We start from the raw sequence: 23170 nt of genomic DNA on the forward strand, positions 1-23170 counted from the left end.
CTTGTAGGAATTTTAGCCCATTCCTCAGTACAGAACCACTTCAACTATGTGATGTTGGTGGGTTTCCTCCTATGAACTGCTTGCTTCAGGTCCTTCCATAAAATTTGAATTGGATTAAGGTCCGAACCTTGTCTTGGCCATTCCAAAAGATTAACTTTGTTCTTCTTTATCCGTTCTTTGGTAGAAAGACTTGTGTGGTTGGGGTCGTTGTCTTGCTGCATGAACCACTTTCTCTTGAGATTCAGTTCTCGGACAGATGTCCTGACATTTTCCTTCAGAATTTGCTGGTATAATTCAGAATTTATTGTTCCATCAATGATGGCAAGCCGTCCTGGCCCAGATGCAGCAAAACAGTCCCAAACCATGATACTACCACCACCATGTTTCACAGATGGGATAAGGTTCGTATGCTGGAATGCAGTGTTTTCTTTCTCCAAACATAACGCTGCTCATTTCAACCAAAATGTTCTATTTTGGTCTCATCCATCCACAAAACATTTCTCCAGTATTCCTCTGGCTTGTCCACATGATCTTTAGCAAACTGCAGATAGGCAGCAATGTTCTTTTTGGAGAACAGTGGCTTTCTTCTTGCGACTCTGCCATGCACACCATGGTTGTTCAGTGTTCTCCTGATGATGGGCTCATAAACATTAACATTAGCCAATGTGAGAAAGCCTTTAATTGCTTAGAAGTTAGCCTGCAGTCCTTTGAAACCTAGTGGACTATTACACGTCTTGCTTTTAGAGTGTTCTCTGTCTGACTGTGGATTGCTGGAGTCCAAACTCTTTAGAGATGGCTTTGAAAACTTTTCTAGCCTGATGAGCAACACCAACTCTTTTTCTGAGGTCCTCAGAGATCTCATTTGTTCGTGCAATGATACACTTCCACAAACATAATCAGACTTTGATAAATCCCTTTTCTTTAAATAAAACAGGGCAGGCAATGACACCTGATAGTCATCTCACTGATTAAAACACCTTTGAACAGATGGACTCTAATGCTGCGTTCAAGTCCTCCTGGGACGTTCGTACTTACGAGTTGACAAGTCGTAATTACGACGTCAGGTGCGTTCAAGTCAGTTTAGTCGGCACAAGATGGCGGTGTACCTTCTTTTAATAAATTACAAGAAAATACAACAGGGTCTGTTAACTCTGCTTATAGAAATGAAGAGCAAAGAATTCGCATCAGGTGTGTTTTGCGTTTTTAATATTTTTAAAAAGTCATTTATGAAGCCACTTTAAACTTTATCGCATAAAAATGTCATAAAAACGATAAATTTAAACAAAAATTTACCGTCAACTACAGACGTTGCATCCATCGATTCCGCCATGTTTTTCATTGACACGCCCACAACTCGGAAACAAAACAAAATTTTGAGTTTCTCACTCGTAATAACGACATTGTGGTGGCGTTCATGTGTTCAACTCATAAATACAATCTATCCGACATGACTTGAACGCACCATAATTTCACCATCAAATTAACAGCTAATCCTAGAGTCACATACAACTGAATTTTGCGTCTCACAGTATGTAGTATTAGATCAGCTTCCTGAATAAATAAATGACAAAGTATGTAGTTCCGTCTCATTTGTTTGATTTATTTCTCTGTCTACTTTCAGGACTTGCGTGAAAATCTGCTGATGTTTTGGGTCATATTTTTGCAGAAATGTAGACAATTCTAAAGGGTTCACAAACTTTCCAGCAGCACTGTATGTGTGCGTGTGTAATTATTTATTATATGGAAGCTTATTTCTGCCATGGAATAAAAAAAAAATAAAAAGGTAAATGTGACTTTTAACATCTGGCAATTCTGAGTTTATATTGTTTAGATTTTTTTATTTTTATTATTGTTTTTAATTATATATTTTACAGGTATAATTAGTTTAGAAGTGTGAGATATAACTATAACTTATCATTTTTATTCAGTGGATGTGCTTTGTGACAAAGTAAGATTTGGATCCTAGTAAAGTAAAAGTTTATTCATTTTAAAATACTTTGATAAAGTGCAGTCAGATAACTGAAAAATGTATTACCATTAAAAAACATATGTCAAGTGAGCAACCAGTTTGTTAAGGGTCCCCCCCCCAAATGCTGTCTTTTCTTGGGGGGAAAAAAGCATTTTTATTGTTTGTCTTGGTTATGTGCTTGGGATGTACAATGTCTAACCACCAGAAACAATAATACAGAGAAGGAACGGCTTCCTGGAAGCTCCACTAAGAGAGCGTGAACTGATTTTTAAGCTTTAAACATGGATATTTGCTTTGGCTCTTACGCTGTTTAAGAACAAAAACACACTCCCACAGGCACATGGTCTTTTATGCATTTTCCGCTTTAGGTTTGTGCAGGCAATGACACCTGATAGTCATCTCACTGATTAAAAACACCTCCAAAAATGAAAATCACCAACTTTTGTCGCTCACAGATATGTAATATTGGATCATTTTCCTGAATAAATAAATGACAAAGTATATATTTTCATCTCATAACATTAAAACAGAGTACATTTCTAAAAACTTGACGTGTTTATTAAAATATTTTTCTTTTCTATATAATGGACACTCCTATATGTCATTGGTCTCTAAATGACTGATTCCTGTGATGTTAAAAAACAGTATGGCATTTGAAGTATGAATGATCGCCATAGTACATGTCCGGCAGTTCCATGTGATCTACAGTTAGCAGAACACACATGTACAGTAATCCCGATGCAACGAGTCAGTCGGTTAAAGTGGTTGTAACAGGTGTGTGTATGTGTGTGTAACAGGAGAGGCTCAGGGGCTGAAAGGACAATCTTTCTCAGAGAAGAGTTCCATCTGCCGGCCACCAAGTCGACCACCAGATCCACCCTCTCGTCTCCTCAATAAAACTCCAAATGAAGACACCCCAGCCTCATAGTGAGTACACATCTCTCACCACAAACCCCACTTCACCGTGATGCTACTGCTGATTTATGATTGAATGGTTCTCTGTGGAAAAACTCCAATTTCTTTTTTGCAACATTATTATTTTTTTCTTTCTTGTTATATATTGCCAAGAAGCTGAAATATGTTGCATAGCTCATGGGGAGTGGCTCCCGTGCAGCGGTGACAGGATATGTTTGGGTGAAGTATACAGTATATCAGCTTTGCATGCTGCTCAGGTGTGATTTTGGCACATTCATCCAGGCAGATTTGCTCCAGATTGTTCCGGTTACTTGCTCAACACCGGTCCACTGCAATTTTCAAGTAGCACCAGAGATTCAGAGGGATTGAGTTCAGGACTTTGATTGGGCCATTATGAGATGGGAGATTTGTTCTTGTGCCAATGTGATGTTCGTTTAGCCTTGTGTCTGGAAATATTGACCTTCTGAAGGAAGAACTTTCTCCCAAGCTTTGTTCTCTTGCAGTAGGGCTGAACAATTTTAGGGATGCATGTTATATATTGGAACCAACACCGTTATCAGTTATCACATATTTTAGGTCAGTATTTGATGTTTAATTGTACAATGATTTCCTCTGTTTTTTTACACTTAGATTACATTTTTCATCATCTAATGCTCACTAAAAGTTAATTTTTAAAAACACTAATTTAATAACACTGTCAATGTAATCTTTATGAATGTTTAAAATAAATATCAATTTTTTCATACTGTACATTATAATGTTGTGATGCCTAAATTCACTTAAAACGACCGATTTAGATTTGAAGTATTTAGACAAAGTGGTAACAATTTTGTCAAATAAAAATATATTTGAAAAATGTTGAAATAATGGTTTGAAATGCAGCCTAAACATTGAATATCTGTTGTTGTTGCTGCTTAGGTATATCAAGACCAAAAGGCATAAAAGTCCATTGTGACAGCAGCTCTCAGGCTGAACTCAGGGTGTGCAAGAACTACAAACTAGGAAGTCTGTCTCCAAACTAAGCCATGTTCTGCCTAAGCTTTCCTGCTAACAGAAGGAGGAACTCAGACCTCTTTCAGTTGAGCCAAAAGTGAACGGAGTGAAAAAGAACCCAGTTCTCATGGCATTAACATTATACCTGAACTTAGGGTGGACTCAGAAATCGATCCTCTTGAGTTGTCAGAGGGTCTCTTTCTACTTTTTATTTCTACAGTTATTTTTAGGAACCCAGCAAACTTAAATGTTAATGATGTATTGTTATTATATTGAATGTTATGAATATTGAAATTGTTGTGCAATATGTTTCTGTTGTAATTTATTTACTTTAAACCCTCAAGCCTGTTTGGAGTGAAGTTCACAATATAGTTTTCACTCTCTACACGTTTATTAATGATTATTTTATATATTTTGTTAAATTTTGGCCGTTTGTGCTTTAATAATTACACATTTCATATTGCTAATTTGATTCTTTTGCAGTTAATTTTGCAGCCCTATATTGCAGTACCTTTCTGTATTTTGCATCGTCCATTCTTCCTCCTGCTTTTATGAACATGTCCAGTTCCTGTTGATGAAGAGAAGCCTTACATGATGGTACTGCAAAACTTTAGCATGTGGCTGGTTTTTTTTGGTGGTGTGGGCAGATATACTGTAGATTTGTGTCATCCAGATTGTTTTAGGCTGACCAAGATCTGATCGTTTCCTGCACTGCAGCTGGATCACTGTTATGCATTTTGGCAAACTCCTGACATGCTTACACATGATTATTTTTGAGGAATGGCTCCATGCTGCCACCCTCCCTATACAGGCCGGTGGTTTGCAGGACTATTGCAATGGTTGGCTGGTGCGTGTTTACTCTTGTCAACCAGTGAACGCTGTAGATCCTGCGGAATGATTGTTGGCCTCTATGTGGTCCTCTTGGAAATTTCCTGGTTCACACAGTTCACAGGAATTACCTTTTATAGGCGCGTCTGGGTGGCCAAAGGTTATCACTGGGACATCCAAACACTTGGATATAGTTTTGTTTTTCCAAAATGTATGCATTTGTTTTACTATAACTAGGACCCAGGAATGCTCTTAACTTGTAATTTTCACAGCAAGTCCTTAAGACTTGCAGCTAGAATAATGATCCCTTAACTGTGGGGTTTTTATCTAGAAAATTCTACGGGTATTTTAATGGTTCACAGGTAGTAGTCAATTCAACGGAATTTGTGTCCTCATTAACACAATTGCCATCTGTGTAGACTTAAAACTACTGCGTCAAAGGGATTACATTTTTATTATATATATTTTTTTTTACAAATTCTTTTTAACAACAAAAAAAACAAACACATTAAAGGGTTAGTTCACCCAAAAATGAAAATTAGCCTATAAATTACTCACCCTCAAGTCATTCTAGGTGTGTATGACTTTCTTCTTTCAGACAAATCCAGTCGGAGTTATATTAAAAATGGTCTTTGATCTTTCAAGCTGTTTCATGGCACTCAGCGGGTGTTGCATGCATCAGTCCAAAAGCACTTAATTAAAATGCGCCCATCCATAAAAAAAAGTGTCTCTCACGGCTCCGGGGAGTGAACAAAGGCCTTCTGTAGCGAATCGATGCGTTTTTGTAAGAAAAATATCCATATTGCAACACTGAACTCATACCTCATCAGCCCGGAGCTGCTTCCGTGTACAACTGTTTGCGCAAGCTACATTAAAGGGATTATTACGTTTTGAATATGGATATTTTTCTTACAAAAACACATCGATTCGCTACAGAAGGCCTTTGTTCGCCCCCCGGAGCTGTGTGAGACACTTTTTTTATGGATGGGCACTTTTTATTGAACAACTTTTGGACTGATGCATGCAACACCCGCTGAGTGCCATTAAACAGCTTGAAAGATCAAAGACAATTTTTTATATAACTCCGACTGGATTCGTCTGAAAGAAGAAAGTCATGTACGCCTAGGATGACTTGAGGGTGAGTAATTTAGTAATTTTTGGGTGAACTAACCCTTTAAATTTCTTGACAGTCACATTAAAATAATTTTGAGTTTCAGTGCTTGGAAATACAAATATCCCAGAGAGCTCCGTTTCAGTGCAGGATTTGCAAGGGTTAAGTAAACTGAGAGAGTTAGTAAAGTATCTGAATCCTTTCGCAAGCCATTGTAAATATGCTATATACAGCAGACTTTAACTATAGAAGACCGCTAATCTTAAATCAAGTATAAGTTTCTGCTTGTCATATCCTCATAATTACCATTCTATGAGCAGGAGCAGGGAGCAGTAATCTTAGACCGACTCTGGGTCTGAGAAAACATGTGGGTGTGCTGGCCCCAGTGTCAAACAGACCAGCCTGGTCTCATGTTTATACGTAGGTATTAATACATAGCATTTACAAGCACAAAATGTACACTTTAGACGCGTTTCAACGTTTAAAACTTACAAATCGCTACGTATTTTTAGCTAAAAAATTAAAAAATATGTACGTATCTTTTATATCATTTAGATATTCGTATCAATGCATTTTTATCATTTTATCAAGCAATTTAGATTTTTAGACCCCTTAACCTACCCCCAAACCTAAACCTACCCATTTTATAGCGATATATAAAGGATATAAAATGCAAATGACCGAATAAAACTTTTAGTAACAATATAGCATTAAAATATGTTAATTAACTCACTCAAACACATACATGTATAGTCATTTTATAACCAACATAATTTTATAAATTTCACCTGCACAGATAATAAATTAAATGCACCGATGAACTTAAACTTGAATGTGCTTGACAGAATGTTTAACAGAGACTGTAAATACAGTTTGTCATTGTCTGTTCCCTACGACACAAAATATGAATATCAGTCTTTGACTTTAAAGCATGAATTCATAACAAAGTAACTTCTAGTGCAGTCAGTACTTCAGTACATTCATACTATGATTTCAATTTTTTTTTTTTATATTTGGTTTTACTTTTTTGCCGCTTTGAACATTTATAGACTAAATTTTCAGAGTGAAGCAGAATTTGACATGACAAAATGAAATACATAAAGCATGACTATAACAAAAATGGCACAAATGAGCTCTGCTTATTATTGTGTTCTGTCAGATATCCTCATATTGTCCATATGTCCTTAATGGGATCAATGGCTTCAAATGCAGATATACATTCACACGCGCTGAGATTCAATGTGAATGTCAGTACATGTAAATGAGATTTAGTGTAAAGAGTAAGTCAGACCTCAAAACGGCAACATTTCCACATTTTGGATTGAAGATTCCAACTTCAGCCTCCGAAGAGACTGTAATCTAATGAAGAATGGTCTTCACAGCATGTAAACAACATGAACAAAATGTGAAAAATATAGACAAATTAGTTCTATTCAGTCTTGTCTTATTTAGAATGATCCCAGTAGATCATTTCCATTCATGATCAGTTTTGTATCAATGTATTCTTCTTTCTCTCTTTCCCCATAGTGTCGCCTCCAAAACCAAATTTTTTGAGAACGCTTCGAGGCAGGTGGGGAGGTATGTATGCGTGTATTTGAGGGCATATGCTGGCTCAGGTGTGTGTGTGTGTGTGTGTGTGTGTGTGTGTGTATGAACCTTTCATTGTTTCCAGCAGCTGCCTGACCTCACTTAGAGCGGAGCCAGTAAAACCTGATGCACTTTTGATGTTTGTGCTTTCAAATAAAGTTGTGTTTAATACACGACCACATGCTGAAAGGCCTTGTGTTACAGACCAAATAAAAACGGGACTAGACATACATCCGATCAGTTGTTTAGTCGTGCATGATGGTTTAGTTTAAATCTTTCAAATAGACAGGTAGTTTAGAGCAGGTAATTCAATCCATGTCTGGGAAAAGTCTTAAAACACACACACACACAGACACTCAGATTTGCACCTACAGGCACATATCCTTATTTGAACCCTTTGGCTTAAAGGAATAGTTAATCCAAAAATTAAAATTCTGTCATCATTTAGTCAATTCGAATGTTGTTTCACGCCCTTTCTTCCCTTCGTGGAACACAACATGAAAAATTCGGATGAATAATTTGGTCTGTTTTCCAAGCAAATTCCAATTAATCCATTTAAAAGCTTCAAAAAGGATGTAAAAGCACCATAAAACTGTCATAAAATTGTTCCGTGTGACTCATGTGCTACTGTATATTCCAAGTCTGCTCCGTCATACAATAGCTTTGTGTGAGGAACAGTCTGTTCTCGCTCATGTTTGACCGAATGTCCGGTTCATGTACAATTCATTCTTCTAGGCTGAATCAGTATTCTGAATTTGAATCAGTGATCTGAGTATTCCTGTAGCTCAATCAATAGAGCATAGCGCTAGCAAGGTCATGGGTTTAATTCCCAGGGAATACATAAATGAAGTCAAATGTTGTATATCTTGATTTCAGTGCAAGTCATCTTGGATAAAAGCATCTGCCAAATGCGTAATTTTAAATGAATCATTCATGTAAATACTTTATTCACTAATCAGATTGATTCAGTCCCATTCAATTCAATGACTCAGCACAGCAGTTAACAAATGACTTCATGTGTCTTGATTGATTTTTTTCTTCTTTTTTTTTTACTTTTGGAGCTTGACATCCCCTGGTCATAAACTGGACCAGTTTAATGACACTTTTATGTTTTTTGTCCATTTAGATGCTTGAAATCGCCAGTGCTCAGTCATTTTTACTGCATGAAGAAGAGCGACATTCTTCACATTTATGTTCCACAGAAAATAGAAAGTCATACAATTGAGTAAATGATGACAGAATGTTCATTTTTGACTGAACTATTCCTTTAAGCACAAAGGTTCAAATAAGGCTACAGTGTCTGTAAAATGTTCTAAGACACAACAGGAAAGTACACATAAGTTAAGACGAGCTACTGCTCAGATATTAGGTTGTGTATGGACAGTTTGTGTGTAATCTAAAATGGGTATGAGCTGATCTTTTACTAAATTCTGAATTCTGAAATACGAGATGATGAGCAGTGTGGCTGCCTGTTTGAGTTTCGGAGGATTCTCTTCACTGCTCATGGAGGCTCTCCAAGCCCACGCACACACTTGTGTAGTTCAAGTTCAAGGCCTTTCACAATGCTAGAACACATCCCTGAGGGAACTCTCAGAGGATACTAAGATAAAAGGTTTGACCAATGCAAAGCATCAAAGTTAACAAAAATGATAGTCTGTAATGAAGCAGCACACTCCTCTCATTTCATGAGCTTGTGAACACTGCTCGCAATGCAGGTGCCCATATTTCATGCACATAAAATCTAATGTACCGTTGATAGTGCAAGTGTCATTTTAAAGGAATAATTCAGCCAAAAATGAAAAGTCTGGCATAATTTTCTAAACCTCATGTCGTTCCAAATTTTGAGGATTCTTCATTTTCCATATATATATATATATATATATATATATATATATATATATATATATATCTCTTACAAAACAATATTTTATGAAAATATTGAGGGTAGGAGGGGGAAAGAGATATAAATATACAGGTGTATCTCAATAAATTAGAATGTCGTGGGAAAAGTTTTTTTATTTCATTTATTTCAGTAATTCAACTCAAATTGTGAAAGTCGTGTATTAAATAAATTCAATGTACACAGACTGAAGTAGTTTAAGTCTTTGGTTCTTTTAATTGTGATGATTTTGGCTCACATTTAACAAAAACCCACCAATTCACTATCTCAACAAATTAGAATACTTCATAAGACCAATAAAAAAACATTTTTAGTGAATTGTTGGCCTTCTGGAAAGTATGTTCATTTACTGTACATGTACTCAATACTTGGTAGGGGCTCCTTTTGCTTTAATTACTGCCTCAATTCGGCGTGGCGTGGAGGTGATCAGTTTGTGGCACTGCTGAGGTGGTATGGAAGCCCAGGTTTCTTTGACAGTGGCCTTCAGCTCATCTGCATTTTTTGGTCTCTTGTTTCTCATTTTCCTCTTGACAATACCCCATAGATTCTCTATGGGGTTCAGGTCTGGTGAGTTTGCTGGCCAGTCAAGCACACAACACCATGCTCATTTAACCAGCTTTTGGTGCTTTTGGCAGTGTGGGCAGGTGCCAAATCCTGCTGGAAAATGAAATCAGCATCTTCAAAAAGCTGGTCAGCAGAAGGAAGCATGAAGTGCTCCAAAATTTCTTGGTAAACGGGTGCAGTGACTTTGGTTTTCAAAAAACACAATGGACCAACACCAGCAGATGACATTGCACCCCAAATCATCACAGACTGTGGAAACTTAACACTGGACTTCAAGCAACTTGGGCTATGAGCTTCTCCACCCTTCCTCCAGACTCTAGGACCTTGGTTTCCAAATGAAATACAAAACTTGCTCTCATCTGAACAGAGGACTTTGGACCACTGGGCAACAGTCCAGTTCTTCTTCTCCAGGTAAGACGCCTCTGACGTTGTTTGTGGTTCAGGAGTGGCTTAACAAGAGGAATATGACAACTGTAGCCAAATTCCTTGACACGTCTGTGTGTGGTGGCTCTTGATGCCTTGACCCCAGCCTCAGTCCATTCCTTGTGAAGTTCACTCAAATTCTTGAATCGATTTTGCTTGACAATCCTCATAAGGCTGCGGTTCTCTCGGTTGGTTGTGCATCTTTTTCTTCCACACTTTTTCCTTCCACTCAACTTTCTGTTAACATGCTTGGATACAGCACTCTGTGAACAGCCAGCTTCTTTGGCAAATTAATGTGTGTGGCTTACTCTCCTTGTGAAGTGTGTCAATGATTGTCTTCTGGACAACTGTCAGATCAGCAGTCTTCCCCATGATTGTGTAGCCTAGTGAACCAAACTGAGAGACCATTTTGAAGGCTCAGGAAACCTTTGCAGGTGTTTTGAGTTGATTAGCTGATTGGCATGTCATCATATTCTAATTTGTTGAGATAGTGAATTGGTGGGTTTTTGTTAAATGTGAGTCAAAATCATCACAATTAAAAGAACCAAAGACTTAAACTACTTCAGTCTGTGTGCATTGAATTTATTTAATATACGAGTTTCACAATTTGAGTTGAATTACTGAAATAAATGAACTTTTCCACGACATTCTAATTTATTAAGATGCACCTGTGTATATATATATGTAATGTAAATAAATGAAATAGTTGGATGTCATGAACATCATTGGCTTGTGCATCAGTGTTTAGTATTTTTTTACTTAAGTATTATTCATATACGATTATAGTTTTTATTAATATTTTAAAGTAGCTTTTATTTTTATATTTTCATATAAATGATTCATATGTGATTGTCTTTTATTAGTTTTACCTCTTTCTTAAATTATTTCTATTAAGTTCTTTTTAAACATTACTATTAAGGTTTAATTATATCAGTTGTAGTTTCTATTTATTTCTAGCTCATTTTATTACTTTTGCAAACTTATTTCAGTTATCATTCAGTTGTTATGGTAAGATTTCTAATTTTCTTTTAGTTTGTATTTCATTTTAGCTTTATTTCAGTTAACAATAATAACCTTGCTGACCATGTCTCATGACCAAACTTATGACATCGAATCTACACCATATTGATTTGTGAAGTTTGAGTTATATGCATACATTTGATGGTGATTTTAGGACTCTTTTGGAAGCTCGTCCCTTTTTACTGCAATTGTAGGCAAAACCGAGTCTGCTTTTGGGTTTGGAACAACATGAGTAATAACTAATGACTGAATTTTCTTTATTGGGTGAACTACTGTTTTGTGTCCTACAGCTCCTCTCCGAATGTCTCACCTGCAGCTTCTAGAGATGAGGTACAGCATGTTCATTCTTATTTTTATTATTGAGGTAACCTATAATGTTAATGCTCATTATAGCCACTTGTTTGTCTTTGCAGAACACTAAGTAAGAACTTCCTTTCAGTCACAACTTGTGGATTGATGTCTTGTGGACCAATTAACGCACATCAGTGGTCAAGAGAGCACAGGCCGGTGTCTGGTCATGGTTTTGAGAGATAAATTATTAACACTTCTTGACTTCAGTTTTCTTTTTGTGAATGAATCGGAAAGGGTACAGTTTTAGTTTTTTTTGTGATATGCTGCCAATTTCTGCACTTGCTTACTTTGCTGTAAAACAAAGTCTTTGATTCTTGCTTGGATCAAAGAACAAAAAGAAAGCATTGAATCTTTTTTTTCTTTCTTAAACATTTTGACCTTTCTGCGCACAACAGGAAGAACTCCCTCCCTGTTCTCTCATTCATTGTGTCCCTCCGTATCTCCCCTTTTCTGTGACCTACTTAAGAGACGGATAGGACGTAAGGTTTGATAGTCTCACTCTACAGAACAGACACACTACAGACTTCACTTTAAGAGCGATAGAAGGTGGTACAGCCCAGATGTATTAAATAATATTCTGAATCAACACTAATCAGTATTTAATTACGCAGAAGCTGAGCATGCTGTTATTATCTCAGTAATTAGTAACTGGAAGGAGATGAATGACCTGGGTGCTGCTTTTAAATGTTTTTGACAAGCAGAGTAGTTACTGTAATAGCAAAGCGTTTCTCCTTTTATCTGGTGGGACACACTAGTGGTGTTCCTACAAAAAAAAAAAAAAAAGGGATCGAGGAACTTTTGTTACTTCAACTAGTTCATAGAGCAAAGTATGCTTCCTTTATAAATTATCAGTTGACCTTACTGATATAGAGGTCCGTTTCGGTATTCAGCTTAACCGGATCTTTAAGTCCCAAACAATTGACTGAAACATGAGCCTTTATCAGTTTCTTTGGTCAGTGTGAATCTTAAATGTGAAAGCTAAAGATTTTAAGTCTCATTCTCACTTTCACATAACTGTAAATGTGGAAATAAGAAAAAAAAGGACGTCAATATGTTTTTGGTACTTCAGATACAATAAGGTTGAAATTTTAGGTCACTTTATGCGGGTTTGGCATGAACTCAGTTTTAGATTTGAAGCAGACTGGAGCGCATTCATTCTTATGTAATAATATTATTATCATAAAGCTTCAAATTTCCAGTTTACATTTGATGTATTTTTTGTAAATATTTTGTTGTTTCTTAAGCTGGTCGTCAACTCTTGAAACCCTAACAGTCACTAAACCCTTTTTGTTTTTTTTTAATGTACTTCTGCAAGAAAATGCAACTTTATAAAAAAAAAAAAAAAAAGATGAAGTGTGTTTGTTTTTTTCTTACGAACGAAAGCCATAGGTGAAAGTGCACTGAGCCGACCCAGAGTAGAAATAAAGCTATACAAATGAAATGGCCTTGTGATAATCAATAAATGATTGTGAGGAGAACAAACCTCTGGAATCCAGTTAAATTATAACAGCTGCACATCAGTCAAAATCCAAAGTGCAAAAAAAAAGTCAGCCTAAGGCGTTTAGACAAGTTCCCACCACTGAAATGCTTCTCGTGCCCAATTGCTTTTACAGGATATTGTTAAGGTCCACCCAATTCAGGGTGTCTCACGAAAAAGTTTCAGAGAACAACTTCCAAGATTTTCAAATGTTTTTTATTGAATTGAAAGCGGTAAAACACAAACAAACTGGATTTACACAGGCTCTACACAACAAGAATCAGATCAGTTGGCAAACTGCTCAAAAGAAATCGTCAGTTAACAACTGTCAATACAACACTACATAACAGTACTAAATAATCTGCGCAAAAAAGCGTGCATGCACACACACACCCACACACACACACACCCACACATACACACAACTGCTGTAAAAAAGACTATAAAGGTCCAAAGATTTAAGTAACAAACATCATTTAAGAAGCCAGAATTTCCTCTTCTATCATATAAAGCCAAACTATCTAGCTCCTCCTTCTGCATATGGATTAGCAAAAAAATATCCCATAACACCAGGAAAAGACAGGAATTATTCACACCAGAGAAAAAAGCTGTAAAAAAAGCATTCACTAATGATTAGTACTTTAATTGCTCATATCAGCCAGTGAAGAAAGTTAAAAAACCAAGTCATCGTTACATATATGGGAGTTTTTATATGGTTTACAAAGCTGAAACAGGACATAAATAGATACAGCTCTGCCTGCAAACAATTCATATGGTTTCATTAGCACATTTAGTGTCTGTAAACCAGTGTGGTGCTCTGTTCAACATACAACTTTATGTCAAGATACTCCACATTAGAAACCCAAATTACTTTCCTCATTGCTGGGGAAAATATATCAGTGAGAAATCGTTTGGTAACATTTTTCTCCACTAGTAGAAAGACCCATTTATAACCACAGGAAGCATCCTGGTGACATGCAGACTGTTATTAAGACTCCAGGTTTTCTTGTTCATGTGAGAGTAGAAACATTGGTAGGATCCAAGCAAACCTTTTTTTGTCATCAACACAGGCCAAATTCAGTTTTTTGCAAAAGACACCAAAATTGCAAAAGGCCCTTATTGCTTTTTCCCCCTTTTTGTACTTATAAGGGTGGCCAAGCAGTGCCTGCTAACAGATTTACAAGAGTGCATATAAACATACACATATGCTTTTGCTATTGGTTGACCAAACCGCACACAGTAACAGTAAACCCTAAGACTTTAATTGAAAACCAACACGCAAAGTTCTACATCATAGCTCAAAAGAGAAATGTTAAGAAAGTCACAAAGCAGCTTATGGGTCATCCAAGCACGAGTCGGTTCACGAGCACTGCGCTAGCCGTCACATCTGACATTACAAACAGACAATATTATAAGACAGCGAGAGAGTGCGTCTCTCGCAAAGTCGAGTATGAACGAACTATATCTGTTTACATGCTAGTGCCCCCTCCGAAAGTCCGCCGGCTAATGAACGACTTTGTGATTAGACTTTGGCTTCGGCTCTGTCCTAAAGCGCTGCAGGTTTGTGGTGAAAGTCATGAGTTCTTTTTTGGCAGGGTAAAAGTGCAGTTTGGAGTTCTGCAAATTCTAATGAGTGCTTTTGGGCCATCTAAATGGGTAAACACCTGCGTGTAATTGCGTGGAGCTCGGTGCTGTCAGCGCAGAGGAGCTGTCTCTGACAGCATATTCTCTGCCTGGCACATTTAATCCGTCAACATGCTCCGCGGCGACAAGAGCTCGAGCAGCTAAACCACATCTCGTCGTCTCAACTCGGCGGAAAACTCCATGCTCTGCCGAAAGTACACCCCAGGTCACCCCAGGCCTGACAAAGACAACACAGCGGTGTGATTTTAGGGCTCTTTAAAGAGTAATCTACATACATAACGCTGCAGGCATTAGGCCTATTCAATCATTTAGAAATGGAGAGCGTGCGGAGGGAAAAAGTTGACACGTCTAGAAAATACTCGCTGCGCCGGAGTATGAGAAAGCGAGTAAAGATGTTCCTTCCTGACAGATAAATAGTGAATGCATTAATTGAAGCGAAAGCAGAGTAAAAAATACATATGCCTTGTTTTTTTGTTTGTTTTGTCTTTTGTCTCGTTTAAAGGGATTGTTCACACACAAATGAAAATTGTGTTATCATTTACTCACCCTCAAGTTTTTCCAATCCTGTAGCCTAGTTTCTTTCTTCTGTTGAACACAAAAGATATTCTGAAGAAGGTTGGTAACAACCAAAAAAAATTTACTTTCATTGTATTTCCCCCCAATACTATGTACGTAAGGCTACCAGCAACTGTCTGCTTACCAACGTCGTATTGTGTGTTCAACAGAAGAAGAAAAACTACTACAGGTTTAGAACAACTTGGTGAGTAAATGAAATACTATGTACGTAAGGCTACCAGCAACTGTCTGCTTACCAACGTCGTATTGTGTGTTCAACAGAGGAAGAAAAACTACTACAGGTTTAGAACAACTTGGTGAGTAAATGATCACAGAATTTTCATTTTTGGGTGAACCATCCTGTTAACGCTCTCGTGAATAAAGAGGAGAGCTTTAGCACCACTTGTCGTTGATTTGCGACAGTTGATGGCGATTAAGATATTTGGTACGAGTTTCTGAAAAAATAACAGTCCTGCGTTATTTTGATTTTTTTTAACAGTCCTGCGTTAGCACATACGCATAGCTCGTTTTTAGTTTTTTTTAGTTTAGTTTTTTTAAAGCTGTGCACCATTTGAAGCATGTTTTGGTATTCTAAAAGAGCTAGTTAAAAGAGTGTGTTAAGCATGTGATTGCTTATTGCTAGCGCGGAGAAATACAAATCCCTCAGTGGCACTTACTATAAAGGAAAGAGTAAAACTATTGACTACATCCATACATTAGCACATAGAAAGATTTAAAAGAACCACGCTCAACTTTTACAGATATATATATACAAGAACATTACCTTGCCAAATCTTCCATTAAGGACAGTGAAAGAGAGATCAACTTCATAAGAGCCTTATGGGAAACAGTCCCGTTTCCTAACAATATCCATTTAGCTTACTGGAAATGCAGTTTGGTTTGTTTGAATATCTAAGGCTTTATCATGCAATTGTTTTTTATTTTGTTGATGGATATGAAGACAGCATGCATAGATTTATATATATGTGTATAGGCTATATTTGAAGATCTTCTTTGCTGACCCAAGCGTTGATTTATTTATGTTCTATGTACAAACTGTCAACAATATACCCTAAAACCTGCACTTTAATATCCAGGTTGCAAAAGAGGGCACTGAGCCCCATCTTAACACATCTCTGCTGTCTGGAGGCGGCAACTCTTGATGACTTTTTTTTATTTTTTATTGTGCTGTTCTTTCATTCTTAGTGGCAAAACACAACTGTGACAGATTTTCAACTGAATGAAAAAGTCTCAAATTGTCTGATCCCAAAAGAATGATGCCTCTTTTAAAAGCTTTTAAAGAGCCTCTACATTTCATAAGAAATGAATGAAGCACTTGTTTTACAATCAATAAACTAATAAAGCAGGGAGGAGACTGATAGTCAGCCTGCAGTACTGAAATACTGTTGTAATACTACAATACTGTATTTAGTAGCGTGTTGTTCTAACTCACAAGAGTAAATGTCACAAGCGAAGAGATTCTGTCACCGTTTGTCTCACGTTCAGTAGTTTTTCTCTATGCATACTGCTTTGCATTTCCTGATCTCTCAAGTTATGGACAACAAATGAAACCTTTTTATATTAAGATGCATAGAGTGGAGGCAGGTCACAGACTCTGATAGAGAGCTGCATAATGTCCGTTTTTTTAAATTTTTTATTAAGGGCTCAGATGAAACTTCAGTGTGATATTTTTTTCCCAACCTGTCCACCAGGCAACACGCTGTAACTCTTGAAGGATAACTGCTAGTCGAAAGAAAGAACAAAACCTGCTTCACACCATGCTGTCAGTTTGAGAAAATGAGCTCAAATGATCTCTGAGGAGAAGATAGACAACTGTAATGATGTAATGGTCCTGCTACTTTTCAGAGCCATTTTTCAAAAGGAGAGAGAGACGAGACTGCAAGGGAGGGAGGAGGGGGAGGAGGGAGGAGGGAGAGGAGGGTGGGGGGCGAAATTCTAAAAAATAGAAAATCAAAAAAATCAGTATCGTTCAGTCCCGTCGCTCGATTCGAGTCCAGATTAAAAGCATGGCAGGCTGGTTTAGGCTGGATCAGACCAAACTGACTGGCTCATATGGCCTGGGTGGGGTTGATATGGATGAGTGGTTCAGGGGTGTAGTCTTGTCATTTGTGAAACAGGATTGGTTTAGACAGGCCGGCGAGGATCTTTGGCACCTGGACCGAGACTATTTCTGCAATCATTTCGGGAAAGCTGACCTTTGTGGGCAAGGACCGAGCTTGGACAAAGAGGTCAAAGGTGAACTGGTGCAACTTCTGAACAATCTGGGTGAGGGAGAGAAAAAGAGAGAGATAAAGAGAGACAAGAATAAGCAAAATGACCAAATGAAAAACGGAAGGGATAGAGAAAATCATAGCATGTTTAAGGAAGAATTCACTAAGAATTGTGCCTGTCAATTGTGTCATTATTTCCATGTGCTGCCTGTGTTGTTTTAGAATCAGATTTACTAAAGGAATTATGTAAATCAGTTAATGGTGCAAACACAGCCAAACAATTAGCAGTGAACTCAATGCACATCTTGCAGTTCCCCATCTCAGGCTGGTTCTGAGCGTTCAGTTGTGGACAATGCAGCAGACTACCACAATCTGGCATAGTATACTGCGATTGTACAGCATTCACCTGAATTGGCTCTTTAAAATGCTGAAAATTTGATTACCCACATTCTATCTTCTTTTGTGTCCAGCAGAAGAAAGAAAATCATACAGGTTTGAAACAACTTCAGGGTGAGTAAATGATGACAGAATTTTCATTTTTGGGTAAACCATGCTAAGGGATGAATGATCCGATAACATGTATACCTTGAATGCAATGTATGTCGCTTCGGATCAAAGCATCTCCCAAATGCAAACGGCTGAGTATTGTGAATTAGATGCATCAGTAATGAGCCTAATTTACATAGAATGGTGTGTTTGCACTGGAATGAATGACAACAAATGAATTTAAATATAGTGCAGGATATTTCAGTGCATTTAGCACTTGGTTAAACTGGATTGCAGATTGTTAGTGATCAAAATGCATGCATACAAAAGTAGCACAACTTTTTAGTGAATTTGCCTGTAATTGTCTTATTTGTGTATGGATATATGAATAAAACTTAATACTACTGACACCAAACATTTGAACGGTAGGGTCTCATGGGGCCATTATTGCATCTAACAAACAAATCATTAATGCTTGGTGTATGGTGCCTCTATGTGTGTTTTTTGTGTATGTGTTACTAACTGGTTGCAGTGAGTCCATCAATCGGGTCAGCTGATGGAAGCGCATGGCGCAGTTGGTCTTCCTGCCATAGTTGATTAAACGATCAAGCTCGTTTATATATGTCAGACGCAGCTCATCAAAATACTTCTGACTCTTCAGCCCCTCCACTGGAACTGCAGAAACGGAAATAAAAACGTTCACCTGAACTTGCATACACTTGGAAAATGTACACCTTGAATGCAATGTATGTCGCTTCGGATCAAAGCATCTCCCAAATGCAAACGGCTGAGTATTGTGAATTAGATGCATCAGTAATGAGCCTAATTTACATAGAATGGTGTGTTTGCACTGGAATGAATGACAACAAATTAATTTAAATATAGTGCAGGATATTTCAGTGCATTTAGCACTTGGTTAAACTGGATTGCAGATTGTTAATGATCAAAATGCATGCATACAAAAGTAGCACAACTTTTTAGTGAATTTGCCTGTAATTGTCTTATTTGTGTATGGATATATGAATAAAACTTAATACTACTGACACCAAACATTTGAACGGTAGGGTCTCATGGGGCCATTATTGCATCTAACACACAAATCATTATGCTTGGTGTATGGTGCCTCTATGTGTGTTTTTTGTGTATGTGTTACTAACTGGTTGCAGTGAGTCCATCAATCGGGTCAGCTGATGGAAGCGCATGGCGCAGTTGGTCTTCCTGCCATAGTTGATTAAACGATCAAGCTCGTTTATATATGTCAGACGCAGCTCATCAAAATACTTCTGACTCTTCAGCCCCTCCACTGGAACTGCAGAAACGGAAATAAAAACGTTCACCTGAACTTGCATACACTTGGAAAAAGAGCATGTCATTAAAAATGTACTTATGTTGTGTTGATGCATTGTGATAATGGTGTTGTTTGTTTTTAATACAAATAGCAAATACACTACAAATAGGGTACGAAGGGACTAAAATGCTTAAAATAATCAGCTTTTTTAATAAATGCCCAGCGAAAGGAAGTACTTAACCTTCAGGAAGTCAAACTCAATTTTATATGAGCTTTATTTTCTATACATTTAATAAGAGGTTTGAAAATTTTGTGACCCTGTTACCATAATGTAGGACATTTATGCAGTTTAAAAGACTGTATTTTGTGTAATTAATATTTTCTAGCATACCCATTAAATAACATCAATATTCCATTATATACAAACAGCTAAAATAAAATATCAAATTATGTATAAATTAAGCTATCTCTCGGCAGTTTATTTGGGGCAAATTTTTTGTTCATTTATAATTATATGTTTTTTTGTAATTGGGGAAAATCATGCAGTAACAGGGTTGAGCACAAAATATGAGACACCGCTACAATTTGAGGTTTTGGCATTAAAAATAGTTCATTAAAATAATTGATACTGCAGTGATTAAATATCAATTCACAAGATTGTAAAAAATTGATTTGATTTGCTGAATACAGTGTAAAAGTTTTCTGGACAGGCTTATGTCAGCATTTCAAGATGCTGGATATAGACATTTTATGCTAGCTACTTGAAGAGCTTGGCTCATTTTATGTTAGATAAGTTTATATAAAACAGTACTTTCTCACAACAGAAAACAGGAAATATGCCTCTAATTATTATTATGATTATTTTTAATCTGTCATTAGGTGTTAGTATCCATAAGTACTTTGGCAGAAAAAATCTGTTCTGAACACACACACACACAGCAGTAGACTCACTGATGCTGAAAAGAAGGAGGGCCTTCATGCAGAGGAACTCTTCCTGTGTGACCTGCAGCAGCACAAACTCCTGCGAGAGGTGCTTCATCTGAACACAGTGCTCGTACATGCTGGAGATATGCATCCTATGGCTGACAAATAGGGGGCAGATTATTTGACATACACAGAGAGAAAGAAGCAAACAAAGAAACATCTGACAATAACAACAACTTTTCAACACCCGCTAATTACAAAGCAGTACTGAATAATGTGGTCAGTCATCTAATGACTCCCAGATCTCTCACTAAATGAAATGTATTTCATGCCCACAACACAAATTCTGTCAGCAGTAGTGGTATGGGATACAGCCAAGATGCATTTTAGAAGTAAGTCTTCTATTTCAGATATTGGTGAAAAAGGCCATTGAGAGCATGTGAGCCCCCCTAAAAAATCCAATCTCTCTTGGGATTGTGTTTGTGACAAAGATCCTCCTTGGAAGCATCCACGACAAGACTTATTGTGTGCATGAAGTACAAGATATGTACCTGCTCGAGAGAGAGAGAGAGAGAGCAAGATAGAGATGGAATAAGGTAGAGAAAGGGCCGCTGAGGAGAAATGAAAGAAAAATAAGTGTGAAGAAAGATGGATTAGTACATTTACAAAAGACAAACAAATGGACAGAAGAAGAAAATGGAATGAGAGAGAGAAGTCAACAATGCAGAACACAGATGGGTGCCGGACACAAAAGAAAACAGGCAAATAAGAGCAGAGCGGATGTGAAAGAAAATGAGACTGACTCATTGAAGACCAGGTCTGGCGCGAAGTACAGCATCCGCGCGTTGGCATTCTTGTAGGACCTCCAACCCAGAGCAAAGACCATCACTCCCATCCAGGTGTGTTGTATGACCGTCATCTGATCATCCACATGCAGGTTACGGAAACCTGACAGGTGGAAAAGATGGGAGAGATATTTGTGGTTTGTGCTTGCTGCCTATAGCTTATAGTTTGTCAGCTGCTTGGGTGCTTTTTTTAAACTTCATTTACGACTCTATTTCAGCTCTTTCAGCTCATGCCATGAATCAGACTTCATATATATATGCATGTCCAACCAAACAAACCAATCAAAACAATATGTTGAAGGCCAGGCAGCCTATGCACCGCTTTCAGGAAACAAAGGGGAAACACGCTTAAAGGGTTAGTTCACCAAAAAATTTAAATTAGCCCATAAAATGACTCACCCTCAAGTCATCCTAGGTGTATATGACTTTCTTCTTTCAGACGAATCCAGTCTGAGGTATATTAAAAATTGTCTTTCAAGCTGAAAAAATTATCTTTCAAGCTGTTTCATGGCAGTCAGCGGGTGTTGCATGCATCAGTCCAAATGAAGTTAAATAAAAAGTGCCCATCCATGCGTTTTTGTAAGAAAAATATCCATATTCAAAACGTAATAATCACTTTAATGTAGCTTGCGCTCACTGTTGTACACAGAAGCAGTTCCGGGCGGATGACGTATGGAGGTCAGCTTTGCGCATGCGCTGCTCAGAAGTGACGAACGCGGAAGTGCAGCGGAGAGATTAAAAAAAAACAACGGTCACTTATTAGAAGTACAAAACGAGGATTTGTAAAGAAGAATTTCGATATAAGCCAAGAGGAGACTGGTTTTCCTCTGCTAAAGTAAGGAAACTTTGCTTCCTTTGCTCCTGTTAACAAACATTGGTTTTCACGAGACTCACCGGCACATGCGCAACACTGAACTCATACCTCATCAGCCCGGAACTGCTTCCATGTAGGACTGTTGGCGCAAGCTACATTAAAGTGATTATTACGTTTTGAATATGGATATTTTTCTTACAAAAACGCATCGATTCGCTACAGAAGGCCTTTGTTCACCCCCCGGAGCTGTGTGAGACACTTTTTTTATGGATGGGCGCTTTTTATTTAACTTCTTTTGGACTGATGCATGCAACACCCGCTGAGTGCCATTAAACAGCTTGAAAGATCAAAGACAATTTTTAATATAACTGCGACTGGATTCGTCTGAAAGAAGAAAGTCATATACACCTAGGATGACTTGAGGGTGAGTAATTTATGGACTAATTTGAATTTTGGGGTGAACTAACCCTTTAACTTTCTGGCATAAACTTGATCTCTCTTCCCTCTTAACACATTCATCACTGGATTCAGTGGAGATTAAAATGCCAGGCCTCACAGTTTTAATAATGCTATCAATAACAGGAAATTGGAAAACCACAACAAATCACATCACCCTGATTCTATCAACCAATCACACACTGTCACAATATGAGCTTCAAAAAACAAGCCACACCCCTTTCTCCCCTACTGCTGTTTTTCTCTCAGTATTTGATGTTTTACTATTTTAGTATGACTGAAGTCTGCCTTTGCTTGGATTTATTAAACCCATTAGAATTAAGTACATTATACAACACCTCTCAAGCCTCTGAATTGGAAATACAAACTATAATTAAATCACTGAGAAAAAAAGCAACACCCGCTGAGTGCCATTAAACAGCTTGAAAGATCAAAGACAATTTTTAATATAACTGCGACTGGATTCGTCTGAAAGAAGAAAGTCATATACACCTAGGATGACTTGAGGGTGAGTAATTTATGGACTAATTTGAATTTTGGGGTGAACTAACCCTTTAACTTTCTGGCATAAACTTGATCTCTCTTCCCTCTTAACACATTCATCACTGGATTCAGTGGAGATTAAAATGCCAGGCCTCACAGTTTTAATAATGCTATCAATAACAGGAAATTGTAAAACCGCAACAAATCACATCACCCTGATTCTATCAACCAATCACACACTGTCACAATATGAGCTTCAAAAAACAAGCCACACCCCTTTCTCCCCTACTGCTGTTTTTCTCTCAG

The 23170-nt window shown here is 37.5% G+C and overlaps 2 protein-coding genes across 3 annotated transcripts in view; one reads left to right on the forward strand and one right to left on the reverse strand.

Annotated features, from left to right (window-relative positions):
• The window catches only part of LOC107596162 (oligophrenin-1-like), a 45172-nt gene extending 32215 nt beyond the window's left edge, over positions 1 to 12957 (forward strand). For both annotated transcript variants that reach the window (XM_016286833.1, XM_016286832.1), the window contains exons 21-24: positions 2767 to 2896; positions 7344 to 7394; positions 11601 to 11640; positions 11724 to 12957. In XM_016286833.1, coding sequence (XP_016142319.1) covers positions 2767 to 2896; positions 7344 to 7394; positions 11601 to 11640; positions 11724 to 11735 — 233 coding nt within the window. In that variant the 3' untranslated portion in view covers positions 11736 to 12957. The remainder of the gene's footprint in view (positions 1 to 2766; positions 2897 to 7343; positions 7395 to 11600; positions 11641 to 11723) is intronic.
• A 2936-nt stretch (positions 12958 to 15893) lies between these two features.
• Positions 15894 to 23170, reverse strand: part of LOC107596200 (androgen receptor-like) — a 102093-nt gene continuing 94816 nt past the window's right edge. The window contains exons 6-9 of the mRNA XM_016286880.1: positions 21070 to 21214; positions 20294 to 20424; positions 19212 to 19363; positions 15894 to 17619 (exon numbers count right to left, since the gene is read on the reverse strand). Coding sequence (XP_016142366.1) covers positions 17461 to 17619; positions 19212 to 19363; positions 20294 to 20424; positions 21070 to 21214 — 587 coding nt within the window. The 3' untranslated portion in view covers positions 15894 to 17460. The remainder of the gene's footprint in view (positions 17620 to 19211; positions 19364 to 20293; positions 20425 to 21069; positions 21215 to 23170) is intronic.

This window comes from Sinocyclocheilus grahami, unplaced genomic scaffold, assembly GCF_001515645.1.
Source record: "Sinocyclocheilus grahami isolate Dianchi unplaced genomic scaffold, SAMN03320097.WGS_v1.1 scaffold215.1, whole genome shotgun sequence".
NCBI lineage: Eukaryota > Metazoa > Chordata > Actinopteri > Cypriniformes > Cyprinidae > Sinocyclocheilus > Sinocyclocheilus grahami.